Source organism: Delphinus delphis, chromosome 6, assembly GCF_949987515.2.
Source record: "Delphinus delphis chromosome 6, mDelDel1.2, whole genome shotgun sequence".
In the NCBI taxonomy this organism is placed as follows: Eukaryota; Metazoa; Chordata; class Mammalia; order Artiodactyla; family Delphinidae; genus Delphinus; species Delphinus delphis.
In genome coordinates this window covers 51,204,614-51,216,791 of record NC_082688.1, presented here as the reverse complement: position 1 = coordinate 51,216,791, position 12,178 = coordinate 51,204,614, and the positions used below count along the sequence as shown (strand labels likewise).

Here is a 12,178-nt window from a genome sequence, read left to right as displayed (position 1 = left end):
TAATTTGATAATTTGGCCCAATGACTTCAAAGTCAAGATGATAAACTTCAAGCTGAACAACTATTACTAAAATTTGGAAAGGTTTATAAGAAAGCACATGACATTGATTGAATGTGGATGGTCCTGAAAATAAATATTCACCATATACACGTACAAAGTTTGAAAAGTATGTACAGAATCTTAGGGGAAAGCTATCCTTATCTTGCTTTACCTCATGATCTCACCTAATATCTTGATATTATACAAGCAATGGGGGAAACTTTATATATGGATCAACGAGGAATCCATGACTCTTGGTTTTGTGGTAATGACCCACTCTAACCTGTCTGTGTAAAGCACACAATGTCAATTACCCGGAATCACTCGGCTTACCTCTAGTCTATGAGAGATCTCAGGAAGCTTGGTAATTGCAGGCTCTTTGTAAACAAATTCCTTCTCATCCAAGTCCCCAAATCTGGATCCGTAGAAACCAACTCGAAAGTAGGTTCCAAACATTCTCTTATGACCCTGATGAACAAAATAAGAAAACCTCTCCTTAGTTATGTAATTCATGAGGATCCACTGAGATGAGAGGGCAGGAGGCTTCTCTTGTTGGGTTATAAAGCATTCTATTCCTGTGGCTAATACAAACAGAATTCACTCCTTTAAAAAGTTTTTTTAATGTTTATGGAATAAACTTGGGAAATAATGGCAAAAAAAAAAAAATCCCATGAAAGATTTCTAGGACTTCTCTTAAGTGAATTTAAGATTTTCACATTCCTGGTTGTAAAGTAATTCAAGCTGCCTTCTTTCACGGTTTGAATCACGGTCCTCTGTCTATTCTCAGCCCTCTTCCGTGTGATAGGAGAGAGCTACAGTAATGATGTCCTTAAGGTAAATCACTCCCTAGAGAGGAAGGAGGGCTAAGCATCTCTGAGACAGGGTCACCTGCTGCCAGATTATAGGACCTGTTAGCCAGGATGCCCCCGCTACCTTGCTAATGATGCTGTCAAAGGCCTTCTGCAGCTTCTCGTGGGTGGAGGTCAGCTTCCGGAAGTCTCGATGAGCTTCCAGGATGGGGATGACCAGCTTGTAGACCTCATTGACCGTCTCGTACAGTCCTCCCTTGGAAAGAGGGGAAAAAAATCAAAGAGAATTTAATCCACTGGAAACTTAAAAGAGCAACCAGAGTGCATTAGGCATCGGAGAATGGATTTATTGGGGCACCACAATATTTTATAGAGCAGGAATAAAGTCTGAGCATCTCTGGGATGGCTGTAGCATTCAAACTGAACTAGACACACTAAATGGTCCTATTTGATAATGTTAAGTTGGAAAAGGGGGTTTCCTGGGGAAAAAAAATAGGACAGGAGACTGGCAGCAGGAACTAAGAACAATTCAGGAAGGCAGCTTTAGCATATTTAAATGTCAACAGGGGTCCTCCTGTAGCCAGATGTTCATTGCATTCCTGAAAAGAGTTAGGGGTCTAACTACCTGGTTTTCTAGAATTCCAGGAAAAACAAGAGTATCTTGGACTTTATGTGAATTCTGAAAGGGAAAGCTGGAAAAAGAGAAGACAGTCAAAAGAATAATTAAAATACATAGATTGTAGGATGGAAACTTGGGAATGAAAAGTAGAGAAGAAAGAAAAATATCAAGATGAAAACAAAACTGGATCAGCTAAACAGAGTGAAGTATTAAATATCTGCTTGGCTTAAAATTTGAGGGAGGGCTTCCCTGGTGGCACAGTGATTGAGAGCCCGCCTGCCAATGCAGGGTACGTGGGTTTGAGCCCTGGTCCGGGAAGATCCCACATGCCGCGGAGCGGCTGGGCCCGTGAGCCATGGCCGCTGAGCCTACGAGCCACAACTTCTGAGCCCGTGAGCCACAACTACCGAAGCCCCTGTGCCTAGAGCCTATGCTCCACAACAAGAGAAGCCACAGCAGTGAGAAGCCCGCGCACCACAATGAAGAGTAGCCCCCACTTGCTGCAACTAGAGAAAGCCTGCGAGCAGCAACGAAGACCCAGTGCAGCCAAAAATAGATAAATAAAATGAATTTATTTTAAAAAAAAATTTGAGGGAGTAGGGAAACTATGAAAATGAACAACATACTTTCTTCCCTGCACTGAATCTCAATGACTTAATCTATATATTTTTAACCTCTACATATTTTTCTCTTATTAGGAGTGTTTAGACCCAGATTAGGTTAATGCGGGGAGTCTCACATTTCTCTGAGCTGTCCCTGGTCTGTGACGACCCTGAGGATTACTCAGCTGTCAGCTGAGTCCCTCTCTCAAAGAGAGGGAAAATAAGAGAGTGGGAACGTGCCTCGTGATTTATTGTGTAACCCTGGGCAAGCCATTTCCCTCTTTGTGGCTTAGTTTCCACCTCTGTTAAATGGAAATAATACTGTGAAACTGCTGCCCAGCCAATGAGTGTGCAGTGAAAACCAGAATACTGCAGTGATGAAGGGCCCTCCCGCCTCCCTGAGGGCTGAGGCAGTGAAAACCAGAATACTGCAGTGACGAAGGGCCCTCCCGCCTCCCTGAGAGCTGAGGCAGTGAAAACCAGAATACCGCAGTGACGAAGGGCCTTCCCGCCTCCCTGAGAGCTGAGGCAGTGAAAACCAGAATACTGCAGTGATGAAGGGCCTTCCCGCCTCCCTGAGAGCTGAGGCAGTGAAAACCAGAACACCGCAGTGACGAAGGGCCTTCCCGCCTCCCTGAGAGCTGAGGCAGTGAAAACCAGAATACCGCGGTGACGAAGGGCCTTCCCGCCTCCCTGAGAGCTGAGGCAGTGAAAACCAGAATACTGCAGTGACGAAGGGCCTTCCCGCCTCCCTGAGAGCTGAGGCGATCTACATATGTCAAAGCCCTCCAGCCCCTCCCCTGCCCTGCACGCCCCTGCACGTGGTGTCATCATGAAGTGGGACTGGCTGGACGTTAAGACCGGCACTCAGGGCACCGACGCCAGAGTTCAGGCTGACTGTGGAAGCCCGGACAGCTGTGTGCACTGACCGTGCTGAAGAGCTCGGCCGCCTGCTCCAGGAGGCCCACCAGGCCGCTCTCGGTGAAGTACCGGCCGGAGCACACCCCGTCCTCGTCCGGCGACAGGGTGTCATCAGAAACCGCAGACTCCTCCAGCACGTTGGAAGAAATATTCTGAAAGAGATCACAGTATGAGCCAGGAGAACAGGGGAACCTGACTAACAAAGGCACCACAGGAACCCATAACATACGGAGGAGGAAGCCTGGCTCCAAGGTCCTCACCATCCCTGATCATACAAGGTCTGTAATTCCACCCAGAAGAGCCTTTGGCTGCCACTCATTTTGAAAGAATGCACAGAACAACTGGCCTTCGAAACTCAAGATTTTCTTTTCTTTTTAACTCTTGGGAGATACAGAAAGGACACTTACCTCAATGTAACAATAGTTGAGTTGCTTTAGAGAAAGGACCCTAAGGGACGTCCAGCAGGGGTCATGGTTTTTAAAAGCCAAAGGCCAACGAACAGTTAACTAGACTCCTTGTTTCACCAGCTGAGTGACCCTCTGAAGTACTTGCTATGACTGACTTGGCTTTTAGGTGAATGGCCATAATATCATATGACAATTGCAAATGAGAAGGTCTTCTTTATGAAATCTTTATGGCAATGCAGCAGTTACTATTTTTTTCTCCCCCCCCCCCCAAACATTTCGCTCCTTTCTACACACTTTTCTTTTACATAAACCATAGAGTTTAGAGTCTCATAGAGAATGCAGTGATCAGGGCCAGGATTAGGGTGAACGAGGTGAAAACAAAATTTAGGGAACACTCACTCTCAGGGTCCTGTAAGTCGTGACCCTGAACTTGCTTGACCTCAAGAGTGAGTGCTTCCTTAAATTCTGCACTTCATGTGCCTCACTCACCTCACCCCAGTTCTGCCTCTGGCAGTGACTCTCATACTTTTGACAGGTCAAGAATCATTTTCTTCAACCTGTCTCATGGATATAGAAGAAATGCATATGGAACATAAAAGAAACTGGAAACCTTTGTAGCTTAGGACTTGCACACAGGTAGCACATTTGCCATTCCTTTTATAACTACACTCATGGCAGACAGAACTAATTAATTCTAGTACTCTTTTCCCTGAAGCTTGGATATGGTCTCAGAATTCTTCTCAGCATGGTACCCCATTCAGCCACTACCAACTGACCAGAGTTGGCTAGTGAAGTAAAATCGGTCTGCCTCTTGCAGGCCTGGCTTGCAAGATCAAGTGACTCATCCTTAGCAGTCAAGGAAGAGAGACTTTTACAGTCCTGTACCTTCATATCCAAAATTATAAGGTAGTTTTAGGAATATAGGAGGCCTTCAGAACCTTTCATGGCCAGCCTTTCTTTCACACCTGGTCTTTCTATTATGATGTTTCTGAATTGGAAATGGTAAAAGGTCCAGGAGATTCAGTTGAAAGAATCTAATGACCCAAGAAACGAATGCTATTAGTATTGTATGCAATTTTCCACATGTAGAGGAATATATCTGCAATTATTTATGCAGCCTTATTAGCTGTCATCAGAGGGAAAAGATTCCAGGCAGACTTTCCCGGCTTCAGAATTAGGGAGGTGAAAGTAACAGCAGTTATGTGAGAATGTATCCATATCTACATTTGTGGAATAAATATTGTACTCTGGGGCATAGAATTTCAACGATCTCAGTTCCTTGGAATTCTGTGGCCTCAGAGTTATTTTCCTTGCACAGATATATTTATCCCCAGTTTATAATTCTTTTCAAAAAATTCAATTTTACTGGAGCAGAACAAGGTTGAAAACTAAAGCACACAGCATTTAAGAAATCAACACCAGACATCTGTAGTTAATGCTGCCCAGAATTCCTTCATCCTTCTATAAAGTATAGCCTCCTGAGAAACCATCCATAACTCCATGTGTGGACCTCAACTCTGGCTCTGGCTCAGCCAGTCACAGCATTCCATGTCTCTGGCCACTATGATTGGTTCAGAGATGAGCATATGACCCCGTCAGAACCAATAAGATGCACTGAGACTGTCTCTGCAACTGCTACATATGAGGCATTTCTCTATTCTCCTGGACTTGAACCTGGGAATATGTAAACATAAATATCTCTCAGTGAGTGTGGGAAGCCTGTGAAGAATGAAGCAGAGACAGGAAGTGATGATGACACTGAGGTCTGATGACATTGTTTGGACCCCTAGGTCCAGTTTGGCAGGTGCTACTCCAGACTCATCTCTCTCATGCAAGCTGATAAATTCCATTTTTACCTTAGGTCCGTCTGGGTTAGGTATTCTGTCACTTGCAAGCACACATTTCCAGAAAGATTTGGTATGTCTCATTTGAGAGAAAAGAGAATTGGCTCATAAGCGTCAGTGTAATTTGGCTTCTCTTCTGTAGCTGAGATCACCTAACTCACCATGTTCTGTGTATTCTGAAGACCTCATTCTTCACAGTTCCTTCTGCTTCCCCCTCCCGTTCCTCGTCTTTCTGAGCGTTCCATGACCCCCAGGCTGAGTCACGTGCTAAACACTCACAGCATCTTGTACCTCTTTATTACAGCATTTATCACAATTGAAATTGAATAAGAAATGGAAGAATTAGCTGTATGATGCCACTCTCCCTGGCTGGAATGTAAAGTTCATGAGGACAGAATAAGTGCTCAATAAATATCACCTAAAAGAATGAATACGTGGATAAAGGTCTATGAAAAAATAGAGCTATATGCTCCCGTGTAGGGACAATGTGGAGTTTTTCTGTTGTTTCTAGAAGAACTATTCTACGCACCTTGGTATGACTTACTATAGGCAAATTAAAAAGAATTTATAAGCAATAATAATGAAACAAGACAAGAGGTTGATATAATTCCACATTAAGTGTTAAACCCAGAGATTTCTGGTAATTGAAAGAGTAGCACTTATAATATTTATCCTTGCTAATATCGTATGGCCAAAATAAATTTTACAAAAAAGCAAATATGTCTAAAATTGATTTTTATATCTTTCTTCACTTTTATGTGATTCAAAATCAGATATGATTTTTTAATGCTGTTTGGATAAGAATTAAATTTTTGGCTTTATAATGAACATTCCTGAATTGAGAATAAAATTTGTTTGCTGAGAATAAAATGATAGAATAAATACTATTGTTACTGAAGACCGTAAGAAAGGAGGAATTAGCGGTATGAGGCAATACCCAGATTGCCTAGTGAACAGTATTCAGGAAATCAGAAGCTCCTGGCTCTACCAGCAACAGTTTTTGTGCCTTACTCTATAAGCCTGGGAAAGCTACTTTGAACTGTCCTCTCTTTCTGGTTCACACAGCGTCACAAAATTGTGTTGAAGAGCAACAATGAGAACAGAGCCTTTTATAAAAATCAGTCATGAAAATTCAAACAAGAATAATCCAAACACTTGTAAATGACTCTGTGAGTCTGGCTTGAAAAGGGCTTTCTTACTGTACTGTATTGTTACAGGTTTCAGGGATTGTCATTTCTACAGATTATGCCTCTAAAAGCACTCGTAAAATCTTCTGTTTCCTCTAAAGACTGTTTTAAACTACTCAGCCAAAACAGTCCAAGTGGTCACTGAGCATCCCAGCCGGAACCAACTTTCAGGCCTAGCAGACAATTTCCCTCTGCTAACTATGGGTAATATTCAGCTCATCCTAAGACAGTATGGATCCAGCCCTTTTTTTCCCTTCCCAGGTCAATTTGGTTCTTTCTTTCTTTTTTTTTAAATAAATTTATTGATTTTATTTATTTGTTTTCGGCTGCATTGGGTCTTCATTGCTGCGTGCGGGCTTTCTCTAGTTGTAGCGAGGGGGCTACTCTTTGTTGAAGTGTGCTTCTAATTGTGGTGGCTTCTCTTGTTGCGGAGCACGGGCTTTAGGTGCGCGGGCTTCAGCAGTTGTGGCTCGCGGGCTCGAGAATGCAGGCTCAGTAGTTGTGGCGCACAGGCTTAGTTGCTCTGTGGCATGATCTTCCCGGACCAGGGGTCGAACCCGTGTGCCCTGCATTGGCAGGCGGATTCTTAACCACTGCGCCACCAGGGAAGTCCCAATTTGGTTCTTCCTTGATTTTAGATTAGCGAGGAGGATATTACAGAGTTAGGGAGTGTAATAAAAGGAATGGGCCCTGAGGGAAGTAATTTCTCCAATATTTAGAAAAAATACTTTCACAGTTGTCAGTATACTGTGCCAACTACAAGTCTTTGAGAAAGGGTTTAAATAACCTTAGAAAAGTTGCTCTCTCAGTTTATCTGTGAAGTGGGAGTAATAATACCTTCTCTGTCTGTTTCACTGGTTTATGGGGAAGGCCAAATGAAATCATGGACGTGAAAGTGTTTGGGAATGTCTAAAGTGCCTATCAACTCTACATTTATTGTAAACAATAATTTTGGGGGGGCTTCCCTGATGGCGCAGTGGTTGGGAATCCGCCTGCCAATGCAGGGGACACGAGTTCAATCCCTTCTCTGGGAAGATCCCACGTGCCGAGGAGCAGCTAAGCCCATGCACCACAACTACTGAGCCTGCGCTCTACAGCCCGTGAGCCACAACTACTGAGCCCACGTGCCACAACTACTGAAGCCCGCGTGCCTAGAGCCCATGCTCCACAACAAGAGAAGCCACTGCGATGAGAAGCCCGTGCACCGCAACGAAGAGTAGCCTCCACTCACCACAACTGGAGAAAGCCGGCATGCAGCAACGAAGACCCAACACAGCCAAAAATAAAAACAAATAAATACATTAAAAAAATTTTTTTTAAAAAAACCCAAGATGGTAAAGCAATTAGAAGAGGCAAATTTAATACACTAAAGCAGGGTTTTTCAACCTTGGCATTATTGATGTTTGGGGCCAGATAATGCTTTGTGGTGGGAGCTATCCTATGCATTGTAGGGTGTTCAGCAGCGTCCCTGGTTTATACCTATTAACTGTCAGTAGCACCCACCTTCCCACCCTCAGTTGTAACAACCTAAAATGTCTTCAGAGACTGTCAAATGCCCCCAGTTGAGAACCACTGCACTAAAGGAAAAGCTAAACGTGTCCCCCCCACCTGAAAGCTGACGCTGCCCACAGGCAGGTAGCTGTGGTCCTCCAACATGCTCAGATATTCAGCCACTAAGGCAGCTGCGTGCACCAGGCACATGGCAGCTTCTGTGTAGCACTTCCCCTTGGTGTGCTTCTCTGCCATGTTCTGGAGCCAGGTCAGCCGCAGGTCAGGAGATGTCTGGTAACTCTTGGCAATTCTAAAGATGGGTTGAGAAAGTTTCAAGGACAACGGTTAGTGACAGTGTTTTTCTATTGTGCATGGCCAGTTTTTTTCCCAGTAAGAGTTTTGCCTACATGTTCAGAGAATGAGAGAAGAGGCAAACATCTATCAGTCCAGCTTTTTTCATTCCATGTTTGGGTTGTGCAGGATGCCAAGAATGCTACGATTTAGTTAAAGATTTATGGGGGGGGGAAAAACCCTGATAAAATGATGTCTATTTCAATGGAGCTCTAGCAATTTTCTTCTTTTCTCGCAAAAAAATAACAGAAGACAAAAGTACTATCCTTGGGCTTCCCTGGTGGCGCAGTGGTTAAGGATCCACCTGCCAATGCAGGGGACACGGGTTCGAGTCCTAGTCCGGGAAGATCCCACATGCCATGGAGCAACTAAGCCCGTGCGCCGCAACTACTGAGCCTGCGCTCTAGAGCCCGCGTGCCACAACTACTGAGCCCACGTGCCTAGAGGCCGTGCTCCGCAAGAAGAGAAGCCACTGTGATGAGAAGCCCGTGCACCGCAATGAAGAGTAGCCCCTGCTCGCCGCAACTAGAGAAAGCCCGCGTGCAGCAACGAAGACCCAACGCAGCCAAAAAAAGTACTATCCTGCTTATGACATCACATCAGAACAATTTTGCCTTTGTAAGTAGTTTCTCCTAAAACAAGGACTATAAGACAAAATTTTAAATGACAGAGTAAAATATGATTTCTAAATAAAACTTACATGTATGTCTGAATATAAGTGGAAAAACATTTCAGAAATAATTCAGGTAACAGGTGATAGTTCTTTTCTCTCATTCTATGGTAAGTAGAAAATAATTTCAAAAAATAAGTACCTCCCTTTAAATTAGGGAGATCTTTCTGAAAACGTGTACATGAATCAACACCCTCTGAATGGTGATTTTCTACCAATTTCTAAGTACAGTTTTGGATGTCAGCCAAAACAGTGTACCCACATTTCCTGTGATCATTATATTCATAAGAACTTCATAGTGACAAACCCTAGATCCTCAAGTGACACCCTTTTGATTTTACCAGAAAAGTTTACCTGTACATGAGATCCATAAGCATCTCAGGATCTTCCTGAAATTCCCTCATTTTCACTGTGTCATATAAGATGCTATTCAGATTGCAGAGAAGTTCTTCCACCTGCAAAAAAAAGTGTACGCCCCAAACAGTCTCAGCTTTGGAGTCCATGGTAACAAGTTAGGATGCATTGAAAGTCCAAGAGGCAGCCATGGACAGGCTTCGCTAAGACAGGAGAGAGCACAGGTGAGGGGAGTCTAGGCTGGATCCTCTTTGACCTCACCTTTGCAGGTCCAGGCACTTCCGAGGCCCAGATGTGAGTTGGCCCTTGGGATCCATGAATTAGTCCAGAATCGTTATATTATCTTCCCTCTCCAACACCTTCTTGGTTAAATTAGTCTGAACTAGTTTCAGTTATCTGCAACCTGAAAGCCCTCAACTGTACTCTAGAACATCAGACCTTTTAATACCAAGTAGGAGGCTGCTTAGGACCTCAGCTTAGATTCCATCTAATATATATCATAATACGTTATATAATTATCTGTATCATGTGACATAATTATAATATATATATTTCACAAAAATTATATAATCCATAACTATATATGTTATATAATATATTATATGGAATTATATATTACCTACATATACACATGCACATATATATGTATGTATAAGTATGTATATGTGTGTATATACACACATACATACACACACACGAGTTTATAGCTGGCTGATCACAGACAAGGCACGCTCTTCAGTCTACCTGCATGGGGAAAGGAGTGGTCTGCATGTCTGTGTCCTCTTCCGCATAGGCCAAAATTGTCCTCAAGGATCTTCTCAGGTACTCCTCATTAAAGTCTGGTGCTTTGCCCACCAAAGATGCCAGAGACATGGTGACTTGCATCTTTACTCTTGCAAAGTTCTGAGTCAGGAAAAAATAATGATGGAACAAATAAGAGGCACTCAGCTAGTAGATAATTGAAGGCAGTAGAGCCAGATACCAATAACCCTCCGGTGTTTCTTTAACCCAGTCTCAATCATTTCCTTTTTTTCCCAATGAAATATGAGCTATACTTCGCTCAAGACTCATACTGTTGTTTAACTGGTTTAAGTGGCTATTGCCCTGACATAAATCTGTCAGTTCCCTTTAAGTTTTCATTGAGGACCTGACCAGCTCCGTGCAGCAAGGCTGGAAGGTTCCTACAGAGTTGGGTCACAGGATGTCTCCCTTTGTGTCAAGATTCCTCTTCTTGGAACTTTATTTAAACTGTAAAGAGGAACAGGATCTATGTGGGCAAGATTTCTGAGATTTCTGGATTCTGGGTAGGCAGCAACTTTGTTTCTCCTTTCCTTCTAGGCCCATGGAAAACTGTGGCTATTCCAAGGGCCTCTGGCCTCTGAGGAATGTCCTAAAGGCTTTTAAATCGTTATACCTAATACATTCTGAGGGCCCTGCCTTTCTTCCATGGGCCAAGTTATCTTTTCATATCAGTTGAGCACACGCATTAACGTGACTACAGATGTAAATTCCAAAAGAACATACTAAAATCTAGACAAACTAAGACGGTGCTGTAATAAAGCTGAATTCCAAAGGCTGCTAAGCTTCAATTAACACTCAGGTGTGGACGATAGCGATCATTGCAAATTCTCTTCCACAGGTCATTCTGGTACCAATCAGATTTTAGAAACAGGACAAACTCTTCTGAAGTCCTAATTCTGTTGTATTTTTTTTTCCCACAGATGACAACCTTGAATCTACACATATCTGTTCATTTCTTATTGAAACACACGGATGGAAACCACTGCATTCATCAATCTTAATAATTTACTTCTAGAAGCAAAGTCAAACAAAAGCTGCTATCCATCTACACGCCCAACTGTTTCCTTCCTACGTGGCAGAAGTCAACTGCAATAGTGCACACTCTTCCTCCCCCAGGGCTTCGCATTGACTCTCTCTGCTGATTCTGGGTCGCCCTGGGCGCTTACGCTGGTGGCTCCAAAGCTGAACCTCATGAGGAGGTAGAGAGTGGCGCAGGCTTGGCTCCGGGCGACGTCCATGCTGCTGCCGCAGTGATGCAGCACTCGCTGACACAGGTCCGCGCACTGATCCACTTCCTCCTCAAACAGCAAGTCGCCGAACTAGGAGAGACACAGGGGCCATAAGACGTCACTTGGCACGATCGTACGCTTTCTGGACTGGATGCCTGTTGAAATATGGAAATGGCTGCTTGGACAAGCAAAAAGCCCACAAGAATTAATGCGCTGCTCCATACAGATGATGAGTTCCTTGAATCAGAAGATGAAGTGAAGCAACGGAGTCGACTTAAGATCTCATTATGAGCTGCTCAGCTAAGATCAGGGCTGTGTAATTAGCTGCACGGTTAGCCAGGCTGCCTTCCCTGCTGAAGTCCCAACTCTGAAGGAATTAGCCTGAGTTTACTGGGTTCCCTGGAAATTACTGGTGACTGAGAAAGAGCAAATGATAATGACGGGTGAGAGCAGAGGGATTCCACTTTATTTTCTTTTTCTTTCCCACCCACCCTCCACGGCCACGCTGCACGGCTTGCAGATCTTAGTTCCCCGACCAGGGATCGAACACGCACCCCTGCAGTGGAAGCGCAGAGTCTTAACCACTGGACCGCCAGGGAAAGTCCCGGGATTCCACTTTCTAAATGTAAAAGATCCCAGATAGAAGATATCAACCGAGATTTTCAATAAAGGGGGAGATAGGAATCTGCAATAGACTGTTTTACCTCAGGAAAATCTATATTCTTCAGGCTAGGAGAAATGTATTTCTAAACCTTCTGCATTTTATGACATGATATTTTGTAAGATTTACGAATGGGAGTCATGTATAGGAATTGAATCTCACTCAGATAAGGTACTAAAGAAAAAGGGTGAAA

The 12,178-nt window shown here is 43.6% G+C and overlaps 1 protein-coding gene across 4 annotated transcripts in view; it reads right to left on the bottom strand.

The window, feature by feature from the left end:
* Window positions 1-12,178, bottom strand: part of DOCK8 (dedicator of cytokinesis 8) — a 219,939-nt gene that overhangs the window by 20,256 nt on the left and 187,505 nt on the right. For all 4 annotated transcript variants that reach the window (XM_060014659.1, XM_060014663.2, XM_060014660.1 and 1 more), the window contains 7 exons: window positions 11,262-11,414; window positions 10,039-10,197; window positions 9,295-9,395; window positions 8,037-8,229; window positions 2,999-3,142; window positions 973-1,104; window positions 373-507 (listed from right to left, as the gene is read on the bottom strand). In XM_060014659.1, coding sequence (XP_059870642.1) covers window positions 373-507; window positions 973-1,104; window positions 2,999-3,142; window positions 8,037-8,229; window positions 9,295-9,395; window positions 10,039-10,197; window positions 11,262-11,414 — 1,017 coding nt within the window. The remainder of the gene's footprint in view (window positions 1-372; window positions 508-972; window positions 1,105-2,998; window positions 3,143-8,036; window positions 8,230-9,294; window positions 9,396-10,038; window positions 10,198-11,261; window positions 11,415-12,178) is intronic.